Here is a 21,210-nt window from a genome sequence, read left to right on the forward strand (position 1 = left end):
GGTTACCGCTTTTAGAAGCGTTTGCGTCTGAAAGTCGGAAAACTTCAGCATCTGAACTCCCTTTTTTTTTGCCTTCACAAAAAGGCCTATAAACGCAACTGCCTAAAAATGACAGTAAATTAACCTGTGTACATGTACACATAGGATAACATTGAATGAGTTCAGGGGCAGTTGAAAAAAGTGTCCAACTGCCTCTCAAGTCCAGGGCCTTATTTGTGTATGTGAAAATGACTTTGGTGGACAATTTGGTCATTTTACCTTAGAGATAGATTAAAATGATTATGTTTGTCCTCTTGTATAGATGTATACTATTTTAAATTTGTATTATTAATGTGTATTCTATTCCCATGCAGTCTACAGGATGGGTCTTACCTCCTGAGCCATACCTCTAAGGACTCCTCAGTGTGCCTCTATAAAAGTAGCACTGATAAAACAAGTGGAACATATAACCTGCATGAAGCCCACAGTAACCTTCCTAAAGCACCTTCCTCCCTCTCTGTTCCCTGGGTGCCCGTGAATCCCAATCTATTGTTGAGCTACCACATCCATCATGGCCGTCCACCTTGCCACCTTCCCACCTGTTCCAACAATGAACACCGGAAATACTAAAGTAAGTAGATGTTCTGTTTTTGGTCTTTGTGACGTAACTTGTTTAAATTGCATAAATATTCAGGAAATCTGTCCTGAGAGTAAACAGACTGTCGTTCCTGAATTCCCCTTCTAAAAATGCTGGTTGGTTGCCGGTCCTGCTGATCCATGGGCTTCAAAACCTACAAAGGTAGATTAGAAATTTTGATGTTGCTGAAGCTCCTTTAGCTACACACCCATCTGGGTCAGTCATTCAGAAAGTATTAAAGCTGAAGTCAGCAAAGCAGGTTAGTATTTTCATGTGAGGGTCAGCGATGGCAGCCTTTGTTAACAGAGGACGTCTTGCAGGACAGTGCAGGAAGCATAAGGTTATCGCCAGATGAATGTAGAACTGAGTGCACATTCCTACACTGGAGGCAGACATTCTGCAGGCTCTGTGTAGGAGGTGTCGTTTCCAGATTCTGACCTCTCTGTGAAATACATAGCGCCTGATGCATGTTCAGCAAAATATTTCACTTCTGTGATTATTTCTGTTGATGTTGTTTGTATGGAATTAATCTGAAAATCAACCGTAAAAATTTAAAATCAAATTACGTTACAACATCATGTTTAATGCTCTGGTACATACACCTTTTATTTACATATATTCCTCAATAAACATAACCTATATAAATCCACGTTGTGTGCACCAAATGCCTTTGAAAACTCAGATATTACCCTGTAAAATTAGCAGTGACATCACTGTGCTGCACATATACTGAGCAGAGATGTGGCTGGGATCCAGCATGATCAACCACTACGGTTTGCCAGCTGAAAAGTACAGGAGAGGGGAGACGAGACCAGTCACCCTGCTCAAGGAAAGAGAGCAGAAGTACCCAGTCTAAACAGGAAGCATCTGCCCAGAGACCAACTGCAAGAATGGTTTCATACTGGTTACTTCGCAGATCTGAATGAAATGCACAAAGGAAACCATGGGGGTTATTTAATAAAGGCAAATCCACTTTGCACTACAAGTGCAAAGTGCACTTGGAAGTGCAGTCACTGTAGATCCGAGGGGGACATGCAAGGAAAATAAAAAAAACAGCATTTTAGCTTGCACATGATTGGATGATAACATCAGCAGAGCTTCCCCTCATTTCAGATCTACCCCTCAGATTTACAGCGACTGCACTTCCGAGTGCACTTTCAGTGTAATTTGTCGTGCAAAGTGGGTTTGCCTTTTGTAAATACCCCCCCCCCCCATGATTCAATAAAGAATACACATGCCTTTTGTTTTTAGACAGTATTTGTTTGGCCTAGATGTGTGGACCTATCACACTATCAATTCTGCTGCTGGCTACCCTGCCAGTGTTGGTCATCAAAATTAAATTTTCACTTTGTCTAAAGGAAGCCACTCCTTAACTGGTGCAAAAACTGAAGACTTCCAAGCTCTAGCAAAATGGCAGAGTTGGGGTGGCACTGTCCTGGATCGGGCAGCGATTCCATAAGGAAATGAGTGGACTTCTAGTGACATGGCCCTTACTGCCATTTTTCGAGTCATTGTCCTGCTATGTCCTAGTGTGTGTTTTTTTTTTTTTATCAGATACATACTTCTTCAAAGTAAGAATTCATCCGTCCTATGACAGATGCCAGCTTTATGCAGTGTATTGTTTTCTTCAAGAATAACAAGAGTGAGGAGTGAAATGATTTGTGGAGAATCAGGCCAGTTCATTGGAGGCAGAATCTTGCTTTGTTTTGGCAACTGTATGTGACATTTTGCCTCCATGTGAGACCATATTCAGTAATTAGTGGGCTGTCCATACAATTTAAATGTCTACTAGTTTTTCTTGCCCTTTACAGCAGTCATATGGTAGGGGTGAGTTGGTTGGGCATAGCCACCATATGAAAGCATATGCTCTCACAGCAGCTTTAACGCGTGAGTTCATAGTTCCAAAACCGCTAAAAAGTGCTTGTTGCCTAACATTGTTGCCCTAAATTTTGGTTTTCTGCTCTTATTGGTATGCTGATTTTGCCATGTGACTGTTTGTTTTTTCTCTGCCAACTTATTTTATAGAACATTACTTGCAGGACCACTTTGAGGGATACTCACATGGGTTTAAAGGATTAGTCTGGCCATACATTGTTAAATTTTTCTTTTAGATTTAACAAAACCATATAATATGAGGTCAAATCTAAACAATTTGCATGCAATCAGGCAGGCATTACATAGTTGAAGGTAAATCTAAAATATATTGAATAAGAAAATTGTATAATGTATGGCCTTCTTTTAAGTGTAAGGACAAATAATAAAGGCCAGCAGAAATGAGAGAAAATGCTGAGCTGCTACTGATGTCTAAGTACCCAAATATTACACAAACGGTGCAGCATCTCACAACATCTCAGCAACTCACAACCACATAAAAAAAATGTTGTTCAAATATTTTTTTTAAAGCTGTAGTGTGTACCCAGTTTTTTTTTTCATGTACTCAAATTATTTTCTCTTGCATTCATTGATTGGCACAGCATCTTCTACTCCTTGACCATACGGTTTATAGCTCCACCTTCAGAACTACGACACTAGGCAGAAAGAACACAGCACTGCCTATGGGCAGTCCTAGCTGGTATAAACCCTCTTGCTAGCAGCAGCCATTATGTATGTCGGCGGCAATCTTGGTGACCTCTACTGCTTTTGTATTATACAATGGGTGCAATTTCCTTTTCCTCTGGACCAGCTGGTGCGCTCTTGCATGTGGCATTCTTCCCGCTGGCAGTGCATCCTGCTCCCAGTACACCTCGGCGACTAGGGTTTCGGTAGTTGCGACTCCTACTGGGGAATCTTTCCTCTCTGCTGTGGCCAGTTGGGGCAGTTTGACATCCCCTCTTTGGGTGGGCTGCCCTTGATGATACCTCTCTCCTGGTGGGTTCCCCATGAAGTCCCCTCCTGATCCTCTCATGAAAGTAGTGGGATCCTCTGGGTCCTCTGTCCTGCAAGATGCACTGATGGAGGTGGTGTTTGGGCACAAGGCAAGCAAAAAGCTTCCTTCCTCCTGAATCGGGTTCTGCTGCTGCCATGGGTCCAGGTTTTCCTGCATCAGATGGCAAGGATTGGGCTTTCGCCTCTGGTGCAATGCAGGAAAAGGAGCTGGTAACAACATTTATTACCTTTTGGTGCAGGAATTGCTAAAACTTGAGGGTACATCAGGGGTCACTGAAGAGGTTGTTTTCCCCTTTTGGTATGCACAAACCGACCCATTCGGCTAAGATTTTTCCTTACTGCGCCTAGTTTATCTTTGTTTACAAGGTTTATAATCACCCGAAGCATCCTTTTGTGGTCCCAAAATGCTTCTTGGTGTGTTATCCCTTTTGAGGAGTCCTTCTAAAGAAGTGCACTTCCCTTCCCATCAAGGACCCTCTCATCTGGTTGAATCAGGCAACCATGAAACCGTGGATAAATCTCCTTCCATTAAGGATCCTGGACTGGAAGGCACAAGCAGTCTGGTTTATTATTGCTAGCTTGGTACTACTTCCACAGCACTTGTATCCCAGAGACTTATTGAGTGGGCTAAGTTCTTATGGCAAGATTTATGTAAGGAGCAGGTTCCCCCATCTATCTGGAACTGCTGATTAGCTGGTCCATGGCCTAAAGTACGTGTGGAAAGCTATCGGGCTGCATCCAAGGACATATCACAAACTCTTGTGTCGGCTGTGCTGCTTCAGAAAGTTCTTTCTTTAGGTGTTGGTCAGCTGATCAGATGTCTAAAAGGCCCTGGTTGACATTAAGGACCTTATCGATGGGAAGAGTACCTTTCTTCCCCAGTCTCTAAGAAGGGGAAGGATCCACACCACAAGCAAGGTCCTTCCTTCATGTAGTGATATCATGTATAGTGGAGTCCGGTTAGATAATTGATATTTAGGTATTAGTATGATGACTATAAATTATGTTGTTCCGCAGCAATACCCCAGGTTCTCACGAGAGTGCATTTATTTGACTTCCAATACAGAACAAAGTCTAAATTCCACAGATGATACAAATCCAACAGAGTATATAATTCAAAATCCCATCTTTTCCTAGACCTGTGCCTTCATATTCAGAGAATATACAGAGAATATTCTCAGTGACAAGACTGACCTCCAGAATTATATTGCCTATCCATTGAATGGCTGAGCAATTTGATTGGCCATCTTTGATCTACATCCTGTCTTTCAGAGTGACAGATAATGACCCCAACCAAATGTTTCCCATGAATGAATACCCCCTCAAGTCTAATTACCATCAATAAATACTTCCTTATTTATGTAAACAATGTACCCTTTGAGGTTAACGGGCCAGCTCACACACCTAGGTAGTATTGCATAAGATTAACACATCAAAGGGTCTTGAGCTGTTCCTTTTATATTAAATACCTACACATGTATATTAATATTACGACACTTCACTGCACACAGGAGGCTCTTTAGTCTCTATGGCTCCTTGGCAAAAGGGTCCAAGCCCTTTAAGGTTCCTGTGGGTGTCACAAAGCGGCCCTGGTCTCACAAGCTCAGTAAGCCTCCATAGTCACATTGGGACCAGAGCCTGGTTCTTTTGGTCCTTCAGAAGTCTCTGTTTGAGAATATTATAGATATTTATTTGCTTACTCTCTCCCAGAAGGTCGCCTCACATGTCAGAGCTAATCACCTTCTCTTATAAGTCCCCCGATCTGGTTCTGCACAGGAATAAGGTGGTTCTCCGTCCATGACCCTCCTTTCTGATAAAGGTAATGTCTGATTCTGATCTGAAAGGGGGCAAGGCAGACAATGTCCCCAAAGGAGGTTGTGCTGCACTCCTTTGATGTGGTCGAGGAAGTCCTTGTGTACCTGTCTGCTACGAGTCCCTTCAGGAGGTTGGATTTTTTTTTGTAATTGTGGGAAGCCTCTTCTACCACCATTTCTTGATGGCTTAAGCAGATGGTTGTTCAGGCATATGCCATAAGGGTTAAACTCCTCCCTTCCCTGTTATGGCACACTCTGCCAGGGCAATTGGTGCCTCCTGGGCATTTCGACATTGGACGTCTGTGTCTCAGGTTTGCAAGGGGGCTTCCTGGCTGACTGCACATACCTTGGATGCTTGTTTTGGCCGCATGGTTTTGCAGGCCACTGTTTTGAGGTTCCTTTTGTTTCCCCTTTGGGGGGGGGGTCCTGTGTTGGGTGGTTGCATGTTTTGCCTGTTTGCTTTAAATCTATGCAGTTCATTTTTTGTGTGCCCAGGGGGCCCCTGAACTGCAGTATGTTTCTGGAAATTTGTGCTTTTGCTTTTTAACTCTGCCCACCCCTTCTGTTTTCCATGCAGCAGTCCTTTGCAAGTGCTGCATTGAACTGTTCTGATTATTGGTCGTGTGGAAATATTATTATGCATATATACTTTTTATTTTTAAAGGAGATGCCATCAATGATGGCCTTTGATTCTCCATTGACGAGCCTTGTAATGTCTGTGTGAATTATTGCTTCCATAATATTCCCATAACTCTGATCTCTTAAGGTTATACATCCCCTCTTTTTTGTTGGTTTTATAAAGCGTGCAGTAAGGTATGTGTGTTTATTTGTACAGTCTAAATACCTGCCACAATAATTAAACCCTTATGATTCTTAGTCTTCCAAAGTCTGCTTTCTCCTTACTTAAGGATTCTTTACTGTATGTGCTCTATAACGGTAATAATAATAATTTCCACACATTTTCATTGATTTTCACGGGATACATTTTCATTAGTCTGTCTCGTTTTTATTTGTTTTACTGTTTTCTGTCCCTGTAAGAGACTGCCAATGAGGCTAGCTGGAATGTTCTATCGTAGACGCATTCTTGCAGTGCTGTGATTGGTGAAGTTGTTGCCTAGAGAAGCCTACAGCCCTCTGATTTATAGGGGAGGGAGAGTGGAGGGTGTAGCATATTTGTAGAGGATGGAGTTTGATGTCATTCTTGGATCACAAGCTATGGGCTGCCTGGGATAATTGCTGCAGTCAAAAAGCTGCTCCACTCTGCCAATTTATAAACATTTCCCATAGTGCATTGGTACATGTGTACTTGATCCTGTACTATAAACCGCCCTGTTCCAAATAGGAAATGTGTTTTTAAATTTTCTGGTTTGTGGCCTTGTCTGCTGCCATATTTTAGTAGTTCTGACATGACGATCGTACAGCATTTACACAGTTTTTTTGAATGTAAGAACTATATGCCTTTAAAAATAAAAAAATGTAAATCCCTCCGTAGCATAGGTTAAATTATGGAGGTTGCTCACAATCTGCCAGATGGAACAAAACACGTCCCATTTTATAAGCTGCCAGAATGAGCATGAGCATGAAAAATCAGTTTGTATGTGTTCACAAGTTCTGTAGTTTCCTACCTCTTTTATTAAATCATGCAGGCTTTAAAGGGTTCTCTAGTCTAATTGTGCAGAAAGATGTGTATACATGGTGATTAAAATATATTTAATCAGTTAAATATAAAAAAAATCATATTCGTCACTAGCAGCCAGTCGTGGCATGCATTTGGGCTACTCCACATCTCTTTACCAAACTGATTTACCATTCTGTAACTAGCTTTAAAGTAGAGCTAATCCTTCTATTCTTTACAGCCAAGGAAACTGCCATCTTAAGCCTCGTGCACAACGTATACATGATGAGAATATTGGATGAATGATCGGCTGTTTTTTTGTTTTTTTTTGCATGCTATTCTCGTATCGAAAACCAATAGGTTGCTAGAGTTAAGAAAATTCTCATGAGTCAGAATACAACTTCCCGTAATTATATAATGTATTATTTAGTATCCAAGCATGCGCAGTCTTGGTCACTTGATTTTTTTACAGATGAATACTGTACGGAGTAAACTAAAAACATTTGTTCTGATATCGTAGGGGAAATTTTTTGGTGCCCGTCTCTTCAGATAATTTGTGCTGTATACTACGATCAGATTATCAGACGATCCCTCTGAAAATTTTATTTTTAGTCCGATTTTCTTATCGTGTGTACTAGGCATTAGTCTGTCTGATCTGCAGTTGCCATGGGGTTTCCCAAAGTAAACATATCGGCCAAAGACAGCCAAAGAGTCGGCTCAAATGAAAACGGCGCTGAATTCCTGGGCAGGGAAGTGTCGTATTATTAAAAGTAGGCAGTTGCAGTATTTTTGGCTGCTGACTAAGACCCCTTGACACTGAGGAGTTTTTCAGGCGGTACAGCGCTAAAAATAGCGCTGCTATACCGCCTGAAAAACTCCTGCCCAGCAACCTCAATGTGAAAGCCAGAGGGCTTTCACACTGAGGCGATGCGCTGGCAGGAGAGAAAAAAAATCTCCTGTCAGCAGCATCTTTGGAGCAGTGAGAGGAGCGGTATGTATACCGCTCCTTCCCGTTTAAAACAATGGGAAACCGCGGCAATACCGCCTGCAATGTGCCTCTGCAGAGGCGCATTGCGGGCGGTATTAACCCTTTATCGGCCACTAGCGGGGATTAATACCGCACCGCTAACGGCCGAATCCCGCGGCAAATCCGACGGTATAGTGGCGCTATACCGCCACCGTGCCTCCTGCCCCAGTGTGAAAGGGCTCTTAATTTTTTTCAGGGTGAAAAGCCGCTTTAACCACATGTACATATACGTCCTGTTTTTAAAGATGGATAAACGATAACGGTGGTCTCCGCGGCGGATTCGCTGTGAGCTCACAGTTATCGGTGGTAGGAGAGGGCCCCCCTCCCGCCACTCTCCCGTGCCCTCCTCCGCTTACTGGAGCCATCGGTAGTGGTGGAGGCGATCGGGTGCTGTCTCCTGCTTGACTGGGATACGAGTGAGTGCAAGATGGCCCCCACCCGTCCCCATAGCATAGCAGGGTGGAAGTGACGTAAAAACGTCACTTCCGCCCATGCTTCGTAAAGCAATATTTTCTTTTTTTTTTTTTACAGATATTTTGACCCCAGATATCATATTTAAGAGGACCTGTCATGCTTTTTTCTATTACAAGGGATGTTTACATTCCTTGTAATAGGAATAAAAGTGATCCAATTGTTTTTATTTTTTCAGTGTAAAAATTAATTTTAAAAAAAGAGCCCCGTCCCCACACAAGTGAGGTATCACCGCGATCGTTAGAGCGAGAGCAATAATTCTAGCCCTAGACCTCCTCTGTAGCTCAAAAGATGCAACCAATTGAATTTTTTAAACGTCGCCTATGGAGATTTTTAAGGGTAAAAGTTTGACGCCATTCCACGAGCAGGCGCAATTTTGAAGCGTGACATGTTGGGTATCATTTTACTCGGCGTAACATTCTCTTTCACAATATATAACAAAATTGGGCTAACTTTACTGTTGTCTTCTTTTTTTAATTAAAAAAAGTAAATTTAAAAAAAAAAAAGTGCGCTTGTAAGACTGCTGCGCAAAAACGGTGTGACAAAAAGTATTGCAATGACCGCCATTTTATTCTCTAGGGTGTTAGAAAAAAATATATATAATGTTTGGGGGTTTTAAGTATATTTCGAGCAAAAAAAAAACTGTCTTGTAAACGCCAAATCTGAAAAATAGCCAAGGTCCTTTAAAGCGGGAGTTCAGCCGAATTAATTTTTTTAACATTAGATTCATGCTCATTTTGTCAAGGGGAATCGGGTAGTTTTTTTTAAAACGAAGCAGTACTTACCGTTTTTAGAGAGCGATCTTCTCCGCCGCTTCCAGGTATGGTCTTCAGGACTGGGCTTCCCTATTTGATTGACAGGCTTCCTGCGGTCGCATACATCGCGTCACGAGTAGCTGAAAGAAGCCGAACGTCGGTGCGGCTCTATACGGCGCCTTGCGCACCGACGTTCGGCTACTTTCGTAAAATCGTGATAGATGCGACCGTCAGAAGCCTGTCGGAAGACTGTCAATCAAATAGAAACGCCCAGTCCCGCAGCTCATACCCGTAAGCGGCGGAGAAGATCGCTCTCTAAAACGGTAAGTACTGCTTCGTTTTAAAAAAAACTACCCGATTCCCCCTGACAAAATGAGCATGAATCTAAGGTTAAAAATTAACATTTCCGGGTGAACCTCCACTTTAGGTGGTTAATAATGCTATAGAGTGTGTGTGTGTGTGTGTGTGTGTGTTTGTTTGTTTGTTTGTTTTTTGCTAAACATCAGTTTTGTTTTTCAATACATTTCATATATTATATTATATTGCAATATAAATACATGGGAAAGTGGCACTTACCCAACACCTACAATGTTTGTTAAAAATTACAATTCATTAGTATTATTATTAAAATTCAAATGAAATAATACCCCTTTCTTGGAATGAATAGAATGTGCTACAGTGCTTTAAAACGCGGTACCTACGCCCCGGATTTCTATGGTACCACCACAGACGGAACAACAAGATATGCGATTTAAAACCACAACATTTCATTACAAAATTTGTAAAAGGAACTTGACAATAAACCATATCTGAAATGTCACAGGAGAATAGCTTTTTCAAAGCTGGATATTTATTAAACATATAGCATTGTTTAGTAAAAAATACCCAGTTTTGAAAGAGGAGGAGTTCTGTGCCATTTTAGATATAGTGTCAAATATGACTTTCCATTTATAGATTTCGTAATAAAATATTGTGGTTTTAATTTGCGTATCTTGTTGTTCTATCTGTGGTGATACCATAAAAGTCCATAGTGCCTCTAAATTCCATATTCCTTCCTAGAATGAATAAAAATGCTGCTCAAAATTCTAATCATGTGGACTACACCTAATGAAAAACTGCATAGTCTCTGTCTCTCAAGGGCCCTCTGAATTATCCTTTATTGGATTATATTGTATTTGTACTGTCTGCCCTAATGTCGCAAAGCGCTGCGCAAGCTGTTCGGCGCTATATAAATCCTGTATAATAATATTTATATTTAAAATTTCTAAAAACAGATCCTGTTTAATAAACTTGCAATGAACTAAAATTGACATCAAATTTCCCTTAACCATTTAACCACTTAACCCCCGAACCATATTGCTGCCCAAAGACCAGAGCACTTTTTGCGATTCGGGACTGCGCCGCTTTAACTGACAATTGCGCAGTCATGCGACGTGGCTCCCAAACAAAATTGGCGTCCTTTTTTCCCCACAAATAGAGCTTTCTTTTGGTGGTATTTGATCACCTCTGCGGTTTTTATTTTTTGCGCTATAAACAAAAATAGAGCGACAATTTTGAAAAAAATTAATATTTTTTACTTTTTGCCATAATAAATATCCCCCAAAAATATATAAAAAAACATTTTTTTCCTCAGTTTAGGCCGATACGTATTCTTCTACATATTTTTCGTAAAAAAAAAATCGCAATAAGCGTTTATTGATTGGTTTGCGCAAAAGTTATAGCGTTTACAAAATAGGGGGTATTTTTATGGTATTTTTATTAATATATTTTTTTACTAATGGCGGCGATCAGCGATTTTTTTTTTCGGTACTGCGTCATTATGGCGGACACTTCGGACACTTTTGACACATTTTTGGGACCATTGGCATTTTTATAGCGATCAGTGCTATAAAAATGCATTGGATTACTATAAAAATGCCACTGGCAGTGAAGGGGTTAACACTAGGGGGTGGGGAAGGGGTTAAGTATGTCCCTGGGTGTGTTCTTACTGTGGGGGGGGGGGGGGGGGCCTCACTAGGGGAAACACTGATCTTCTGTTCATGCATTGTATGAACAGAAGATCAGCATTTCCCCCGCTGAGAGGACCGAGAGCTGTGTGTTTACACACACAGCACCCGGTCCCCGCTCTGTAACGAGCGATCGCGTGTGCCCGGCGGCGATCGAGCCCGCCGGGCACACGCACGGGAGTTGGGGGCGAGCGGGGGGCGCGCACGCGCCCCCTAGTTGTGGCTCAAAGAGCCGCCGTATAGCTACGGGCTCTCGCCCAGGAGAGCCGACCTGCCGCCGTATAATGACGGTGCGCGGTCGGCTAGTGGTTAAGGACCGCCTAACGCCGATGTACGTTGGCAGAATGGCACGGCTGGGCACAGGCATGTACAGGTATGTCGGCAGAATGGCACGGCTGGGCACAGGTACGTCGCCTTTAAGAGCCCAGCTGTGGGTCGCGCGCCGCTGGCGGGTGCACGCGGCCCGGTCCGAAGCTCTGTGACCGTGCCCGCGGGACCCGCCGGTGTCCTGCAATCGGTCACAGGACTTGAAGAACGGGGAGAGGTTTGTGTGTGTGTAAACACACCTTTCCCGTTCTTCACTGTGGCAATGTCAGTGATCGTCTGTTCCCTTAATATAGGGAACGACGATCACTGACATCACACGTCCAGCCCCGCCCCCCTACAGTTAGAAACACACATGAGGTCACACTTAACCACTAGGGGGTTAACTCCTAAACTGCAATTGGCATTTTCACAATAATCGGTGCATTTTTATAGCATTTTTGAAAATGACAATGGTCCCAAAAATGTGTCAAAATTGTCCGATGTGTCTGCCATAATGTCGCAGTCACGAAAAAAATCGCTGATCGCCGCCATTGGTAGTAAAAAAAAAAAAAAATTATTAATAAAAATGCCATAAAACTATGCCCTATTTTGTACACGCTATAAATTGTGCACAAACCAATCGATAAACGCTTATTGCAATTTTTTTTTTTTTACTTATCGGCCTAAACTGATAAATAATGTTTTTTTATATCTTTTTTGGGGATATTTATTATAGCAAAAAGTAAAAAATATAGAATTTTTTTCAAAATTGTCGCTCTATTTTTGTTTATAGCGCAAAAAATAAAAACTGCAGAGGTGATCGAATACCATCAAAAGAAAGCTCTATTTGTGGGAAAAAAAGGACGCCAATTTTGTTTGGGAGCCACATCGCACGACCGTGCAATTGTCAGTTAAAGCGACGCAGTGCCGAATCGCAAAAACTGGCCAGGTCCTTTACCTGCATAATGGTCCGGGTCTTAAGTGTTTAATCACTAATGAAAGGATTTACATTAAGTTGATCTCTTTTAGAAGTATATCACAAAAAATGTACACGGGGAAGTGAGGTTCTGTCTTCTCCCATCAGATTGGCATTGTGAACTAAACAGCCAGACTACAAATGTCAAGGTTTCCTTTCTAAGCAGTCATAAATTTCTCATTGTGCACACAGACTCTGGCTGTAATCTTCAAGAAATGTTTCCAGGTTTGAACGGTCTCTTTGTGTGTAGCATTGGAGAGACAGATTAAGGTTGATTTACTAAAAGCATATAGACTGAGCAATCTGCAAGTGCAGTTGCTCCACAGCTTAGTAAATGAGGGGAGATTCAGCAGACTTGCATCATCTTATCTACAAGCAGAAATGCTGTTTTGTTTTTTTGTTTGTTTTTAAATTTGCTTGCATGTGATTGGGTATTCTTTGTAAAGTAAATCTTTAGCTCATTTACTAAGCTCTGGAGCAACTGTACTTGTAAAGTGCAGTCTATTTTCCTTTAGTAAATCAACCCCATTGTATCTCTCATTCTACTTTATAATGGCGTTGCGTATTTCTCTGTAGTAAAATAGCCCAAAAATGACACACCTGTGGTTGTTGCTGTGTCTAGGTGTGTCAGTAACACAGATTAACAGGTCCTTTTTCTGGGTGATGATGTATAGGAATCTACAAGCAGTCAGATAAGGTCACAGAACCTCTTAAAGGGCCACCAGGCTTAAAGGAATGTTTTAAAATAAGACTGTAAGCTCTAAAAAGGCAAGGCCCTCTGATTTCTACTGCATTGTAATTGTACTGTCTGCCCTTATGTTGTAAAGCGCTGCATAAACTGTTGCCACTATATAAATTCTGTATAATAATAATAATAACAGTATGTTTAACCACTTCAATACCAGGCATTTTCACCCCCTTCCTCCCCAGGTAAATTTTCAGCTTTCAGCACTTTGAATGACAATTGCGCGGTCGTGCGACGTGGCTCCCAAACAAAATTGATGTCCTTTTTTTTTTCGGCACAAATGGCTTTCTTTTGGTGCTATATGACCATCTCTGCGGTTTTTATTTTTTGCTCTTTAAACAAAAAAGACTGACAGTTTTTAAAACAAACACAATATTTTTAACTTTTTGCTATAATAAATAAATATCCCAATTTTTTTTTTTTAACCTTTTTTTTTTCAATTTAGGCCGATACGTATGTCTACATATTTTTGGTAATAAAAATCGCAATAAGCGTATAGTGATTGCTTTGTGTAAAAGTTATAGCGCCTACAATATAGGGGATAGATTTATGACATTTTATTTTATTTATTTTTTACTGCTTCTACTAATGATGGTTATCTGTGATTTTTATCAGGACTGTGGTATTGTGGTGGACAGATCAGACACTTTTGACACTATTTTGGGACCATTCACATTTATACAGCGAACAGTGCTATAAATATTCACTGATTACTGTATAAATGTGACTGGCAGGGAAGGGGTTAACACTAGAGGGCTATCAAGGGGTTAAATGTGTGCCCTAGGGAGTGATTCTAACTGTAGGGGACTGGGGGAGGTGACCGATCAGTGTCCCTATGTACAAGGCACACACCATCGGTCTCCTCTCCCTGACAGGACGTGGATCTCTGTGTTTACACACAGAGATCCACGGTCCTGCTCAGTTACTGGGCAATAGCGGGTGCCTGGCGGCCATCGCGCCTGCCAGGCACGTGCATCGACACCGGAGTGACGCGGCGGGCGTGCACTCCCTATCGGCCAGGAGGCCCAAGGAAATCATATGACGTCCACTCAGGATGGCAGAGCCACCTTGTGGACGTCATATGTCAATAGACGGGATGGGAAGTGGTTAAAGTGCTTTTTGCTATAGTTTTTAATGTCTTCACAGTCAGTTTGGAAAATCAAGCCAGAAACGTATACAGGTAACACAGCCTGACTCGGCTTCATTCTTTTATCTAGACTTAAGCATAATTCAGCTTTTTGGTAATTTGATGATCTGAAAATCATTCTCGCTTACCCGTTTTGGTGCCCATTCCTAAAATGCACTAATTTGCATTTTCTAACATGCAAGATTTAAAGTAGTTCTAAAGGCAGTAGAAAAAAACTTATTGTGTGCAGCAGCCCCCCTAATACTTACCTGAGCACCATCTGGATCCTGCAACACCATTGGCTCCCACTGCTGTCATTCAAAGTCAGTGAGTCAAAGTCAATGAAGAGAGAGAGGGGGCGGGGCCAAGCTGCTTGGAGGGAGGGGTCGGGAGCGCTGGTGAGAGACCTGATAAGAGGAGGATCCTGGCTGCTCTGTGCAAAACCACCAAATATAACCTGTTTAATATTTGAATAAAAATCAAGACTTAAAGGTCACTAAAGGAAAACTTGTTTTCGCTAAATAGCTTCCTTTACCTTACTGCAGTCCTGGTTTCATGTCCTCATTGTTCGTTTTTGCTTTGATGTTGCTGTAATTCCTCTCTGTTCTGGACACTTCCTGGTTGTCTGTTTCCTGATAACCACAGTACTGGGAGATTTCTTACTGTGGTCACTAATCAAGGAGGTGTGATTACTGTGTGTCAGTACCAATCCAGTTTCGCTTTACAATCCGTCACTGCCCTCTATTGGCTCTCTGGCTCTGTACATCAGAGAACCAGGACACAACAGCAAAAACGAAACTAAACTGCAGGTACAGTATATGATTGGTTTTTATCCATTTTTAATCATTTTTAAAAGGAATCGGTTAACTATTATGTCTCTATACCCTGTAAACAGTCATTTCAGCAAAAAAAAATGTCCTTTAGTGACCCTTTAAATATAGTTTTACTTGTCAATGCCAAGAGATTTCTCATAGAGATCAGATTATAACCTACTTTGGAACAATGGATCTGATTGGGGACACTGAATATACATCACATACCAAACCATACTGTGTGAGGAGCTCTTTACAATCTGGCCATTTGTACATAGAGCCTAGTTTACTGAAAGCTAAATGGACATTTAGAGTTTAGTACCATTTAAGCATTTGCTGTGTGGAATTAGCAAATCACTAATGGGTTTCACTAGTTTGCTGGAATTGTTCCCTGAAGAGGTTTGCTCAGCAGCCTTGAGTGGAGATGGCTGAGGTATGTGTTGTGTGTAAATATTACTCATCATTTCTCGGTGCTGCAATCTGCTCTCCTGAAATTTCATTCTATGTACTTCCAGGTCCTGTAGCCTTCTAGCTCTGTCTGGAGATTTTCCATAGACCTTTGTGGTTATTAGATGTGTTGATATTTGCTACAAGTGTAAAGATGAATGATTATTGTATCAGCTCTTGGCTATGTTCTTCTTTTTGGGCTGTCAAAGCCTTGTTTGTGCTGCACTAAAATCCCAGCCAATGTTATCAGGCCTGCCTGCTGAACTTTATAACTCCCACCCTCTCTGTGTCCCTCTCTACATGTATACATTGATTTCTTTCCCAGCAAACCAGTGCTGCTGCCTTGATTCCCAAGATCCTGTCCACACATAGGCCCGGATTCATGTAGCACTTACGCCGACGTATCTACAGATACGCCGCGTAAGAGTCAATGTGCGCCGTCGTATTTATGCGCCGTGCCCATAGAACTAGATACGCCTGAAAATAGGCTTCCTCCGACCGACGTAACTTTCCTACGCCGGCGCATATTTACGCTGGCCGCCTCATTGCAAATATGCAAATGAGGGAGATATGCCGATTCACGAACGTACTTGCGCCCATCACAGAAATATACGCCGTTTACGTAAGGCGTATGTCCGGCGTAAAGTTTTTCCATCTAAAGGAGGCGCATCCCATGCAAAGGTATGGACCACGGAACAGCCATCGTATTTTACGTTGTTTACGTAGGACTACGTGAATAGGGCTGGGTGTAGGTTACATTCAGTGATTCGACGTATCTTAGGCATTCGTTCCGACGTGATTTTGTGCATGGGCACTGGGAAGCGTCTACAGGACGGCACATGCGCCGTTCGTTCGGCCCATCATTTGCATGGGGTCACGGTTCATTTAAATGGATCACGCCCACCGTCCACCTACTTTGAATTAGGCGGGCTTACGCCGAATAATTTACGTTACGCTGGCGCAACGTAAGGAGCAATATGAGATGCGCTACGCCGGCAGAAAGATGCGCCGATCTACCTGAATCCGGGCCATAGTGTTTAGGGAAAGATCTCTTGGGAGATGTAGTTTGGGGTGTGTGCCTACATCAGTGGCAATTGACTTTGCTTCAGCTTTCTGTGCAAGAATTTTACAAACCTAATGATGTCACAGGGGGGCAATAAATGCTGTTTGTTGCTACAAGGACATGATAAAATAGAAAAAAATTGCTGGGGTATGCTCTAGAGAGGGAGATTAGCGGACACACTTACATTATACCTGTACAAATCTTTTAAAGTATAACTTTGCTGAAGCTTTTCTTGCCCTCTTCATGCCCCTCCGCTGTCCCCACCTTTCTCATCTGTCTAGCGCCACCAGTCTTCCTAAAGTTATCATAAAGTTTTTTTTATTTATTTTTAATAGCACATGTCATGCTTAATCTGCTCTGTTCAGGGGCAGCCCCGATCCTCCCCTTCTGGGGTCCCCAATGGCACTCCTGGCTCCTGCCCCCTGCCAAGCAGTGTTAATTTTTACATCAAATTTTGATTTGGTGTAAGTCATAGACTTTTGACTAAAATGCCATTTTAGCTTTAGTCATATTTTAGTCATCTGAATTGTTTGTCATTTTCTAAGTGACTAAAATCTCCAGTACATTTTAGTCCACTAAAATCTGATGGATTTATTGGTAATTATTTAAGTATTTTAATAGAATTGCCAAACTCCTTATATACAACTGGCATAAAAATCTAATAACATGTTTCATAAACAAAAATATTGATTTTGGACAAAAGTGCAACTTTAATATATATATATATTTTTTAACTCTTTTGGCTGTAAAGCGATTGCACAAATTACCGGAATATATTACCAACATTAAATATTAAGAAAAAAAAAATAGGAAAACCCTTATTAATTTGTTTCAACTGTTTTTAGTAGATACCCCCTACTTATTCTTATGTGGTAGTGCAGTGTTAATTTTGATGTCAAATTTCAATTTAGTTGTAGTCCGTCTTTTGACTAACATCCATTTTAGTGTTGGTCATATTTTAGTCATCTGAATTGTTTCAGTTTTAGTCATATTTTAGTGAACTAAAACTGTGTTAATTTAGTTGATGAAATTAACGCTGCTGCTAAGTGCACCCATAGCAAGACGCTTGTTATGGGGGACACTCGTGTAGGTTCCATCACGCATGGCTCTGCCTGCCCCCCACTGCTGCCTCCATGTCCAGTGAGGAGAGAGAGAGTGGTGCTCCCTCAGCATAGGTAAGTATAGACATCTTCCTTTCACAAGATAGTTAGAATGGGGGTGGGTGCAGGTTTAGGTATAGATAGGATTTGAGTGGACTTTCACTTTCTAAACATAAAGACTTGCCTTTATTACTAGTTAAACTTTCCTTTTGCGATTTCTAAATGACTGTTGGCTAGTTTGGTTTTGCCAAAAGATGTCTACATTGTATTTCCAGAATACATAATTTTATTGTGATTTGATGTACATAGATATGTTTAAGGGGGCTTTCAGTGTATGGGCTACTTTATATTAATAAACAGGATTACACTATATTGCTGTTCCTTGTTTTTATGACCTTGTGTGGAGCTCCTGTGCCTGCTGTCCCCACCTGCTGGTGATGGTCTGTGACAAAGTGGCTGATGTATTCGCTTACTTAAGGCTCTGATTTTTCAATCTTCTGGTGAGTTTAACCCCCTTGGGGAGAGTGCATCTCGTGGTGGATTGAGATCATTGTTTTCCCTGGGGGAAGGTGCACGCTAGGATTACCACTACTGAGACACCATTCAGCACTTTGGATTGTTTGCATCACGTTGACCACATCGAAGACTTTCTTTATTCAGTGTTTTTTACCACGAGTCTATCATTATTGATTTTTTAGCGCTGTTTTGTGTATTTTAATACTACAGAGACTGAACTGTTTTATTCTTATACTGTGTTTTTAATTTCCTTTTAATTTTTTAAACGGCTGCTCAATGATTGTCTATTGAAAAATATTTTACTATTCTTGTCTCTGTTGGTGCTGCTTAGGGATCTGTGGGTTTGATTTGGCGCTGAGTGGGTGTTCTGCAGGCCTTTATTTACACCCCTCTATACATATATGTATATTTGTGTTCGAGCTGCTTGTGTTCATACTTGTCATCGCATTACAGTAATTTTTAATTCGTACACTTTGTGTTAAACTGCAGTCTAACCGGTTTTCTTGGTCCCACAGCAATTGTATACAGTGCATCCGGAAAGTATTCACAGCGCTTCACTTTGTTACAGCCTTAGTACAAAATGGATTAAATTCATTATTTTCATCATAATTCTACAAAAAATACCCCATTAAGACAACGTGAAAGTTTGTCTGAAATCTTTGCAAATTTATTAAAAATAAACGAAAAAAATACCGTGTACGTAAGTATTTACAGCCGTTGCTCAATACTTTGTTGAAGCACCTTTGGCACCAATTACAGCCTCAAGTTTTTTTTTGAGTATGATGCTACAAGCTTGGCACACCTATTTTTGGGCAGTTTCTCCCATTGTTCGCTGCAGGACCCACTCGAGCTCCATCAGGTTGGATGGGGAGCGTCGGTGCAGAGCCATTTTCAGATCTCTCCAGAGATGTTCAGTCGGGTTCAAGTCTGGGCTCTGGCTGGGCCACTCAAGGACAATTACAGAGCTGTCCCGTAGCCACCACTTTGTTGTCTTGGCTGTGTGTCGTTATCCCCTTGAAAAATGAACCTTAGCTCCAGTCTGAGGTCCAGAGCACTCTGGAGTAGGTTTTCATCAAGAATATCTCTGTACATTGCTGCATTCATCTATCCCTCAATCCTGACTAGTCTCCCAGTTCCTGCTGCTGAAAAACATCCCCAGAGCATGATGCTGCTGCCACCACCATGCTTCACTGTAAGAATGGTATTGGCCAGGTGATGACCGATGCCTGGTTTCCCCCTTGCCATTCAGGCCAAAGCGTTGAGAGTCCTTCAGGTGCCTTTTGGCAAACTCCAGGCAGGTGGTTATATGCCTTTCACTGAGGAGAGGCTTCCCGTCTGGCTGTGGGACCTTGGGTGCCTTTCCAAATTATGTCCAATCAACTAAATTTACCACAGATGAACTCCAATAAAATTTTAGAAACTTCTCAAGCCGGGTTCATACTGGTACGACATACACTCCGACTTTGGGAGCACATGTCGCATGAAGTGTAAAAATCAATGGTTCCGCATAAGAGCCATCTTAACTGGTCTGACAAAAGTCGGTCCGACTTTGAAAAAGGTTCCTGCACTACTTTGGTCCGACTTTAGTCCTAATTCAGCCCATTGCATATCCTTCAAGTTGGATCATCCCCTTAACTGATCCAACTTTGGCCTGCGACAAAAAAAAATGGCTTGGGGTTCCCCCCAATTTCCATACCGGAACCTTCGGCGGGAACAAGCGAACCCCTCTCTCTCCACACGCCCCCCCCTAGACCATACCAGGCCACATGCTCTCAAAATAGAGGGGTGGGTGCTTTGAGGCAGGGTGGCTCTGAGCCCTCCACAGCACCCTGTTTGATGGGGACAAGTGCCTCTTCCTGACAACCCTGGGCGGTGGTTGTCGGAGTCTGCGGGCAGGGGACTTATTGGAATCTGGAGGCTCCCTTTAACAAGGGGGTCCCCCAGATCCCGGCCCCCCACGCTATTTGAATGAGTATGGGGTACATTGTACCCCTACCTATTTACCCCCAAAAAATGTAAAAAGAAATAAAACCAGCACTCAGGTTTCTTCCTTTATTAAAGCAACTCTAGCGTCTTTTGTCTAAGGGACTTAATTTTTGTCCACAGAGACACTTTAATTTATTTGACACAATTGTGGACATTAATAGGTTTGTGAGGAATTTAACAATTAAAAGGCATTATTTTTCAACAGATACTGGGGTCTCCACACAATCTATGGATGTACCTGTTGATCTTATACCTGATAATGATGATTTTTCTTTCAGGGAGCATTGTGCTATTAGAGATTTAGAGGACAGCAGAAAACGATATGGGCAGTTGTCTGCAGGTGTGTGCTGGTTCAGTCAGATCAGTTCAATTTAAATCTAATACGAACTTCTATCCAGTGAATTCACGGTCTGCTGATATGGCTAAATTCCAAAAATCCATTGAACGTGATCTGACGGCTTTGGCACACCAGACACAACAGGGTGAGACAGTATGGCATGATAACATTACTAGCGAAGAGAGATTTGCATTAAAAAACCTTAGTGATACAATGATACAATCACTGTCCGCAACTTGGATAAGGGAGGCTTGATTGTTGTCCTAAACACAATATAGACAAGAGGCTATTGGACAATTATCTGATCGGTCTACATATGTAACACTGAATGGGGATCCCACAAAAATGTTCAGAGGTGTGCTTGTGGAGTTGATACGTAGGGGTACGGGACTGGGTCTATTAAGTTTAAAGGAGGTTGTGTCTCTGGTACCAGATTGTCCCGTCCTCCCTACATTTTTTCATTTACCAAAAACGCACAAGGAGTTGGACCCCCTGCATGGCAGGCCCATTATATCAGCCATCAATTCCCTCAATGAGCAGTTGGGCCAATGGCTGGACAGACAGCTACAGCCTTTGGTGAGCCAGCTCCCAGGATATCTTTAAGAT

At 41.9% G+C, this 21,210-nt stretch overlaps 1 protein-coding gene across 1 annotated transcript in view; it reads left to right on the plus strand.

Annotated features, from left to right (window-relative positions):
* ICE2 (interactor of little elongation complex ELL subunit 2) overlaps positions 1–21,210 on the plus strand; it is a 123,295-nt gene that overhangs the window by 94,007 nt on the left and 8,078 nt on the right. The window contains exon 15 of the mRNA XM_040342974.1: positions 354–610. Coding sequence (XP_040198908.1) covers positions 354–609 — 256 coding nt within the window. The 3' untranslated portion in view covers position 610. The remainder of the gene's footprint in view (positions 1–353; positions 611–21,210) is intronic.

Source organism: Rana temporaria, chromosome 3 (genome assembly GCF_905171775.1).
Source record: "Rana temporaria chromosome 3, aRanTem1.1, whole genome shotgun sequence".
NCBI classification, from domain to species: domain Eukaryota; kingdom Metazoa; phylum Chordata; class Amphibia; order Anura; family Ranidae; genus Rana; species Rana temporaria.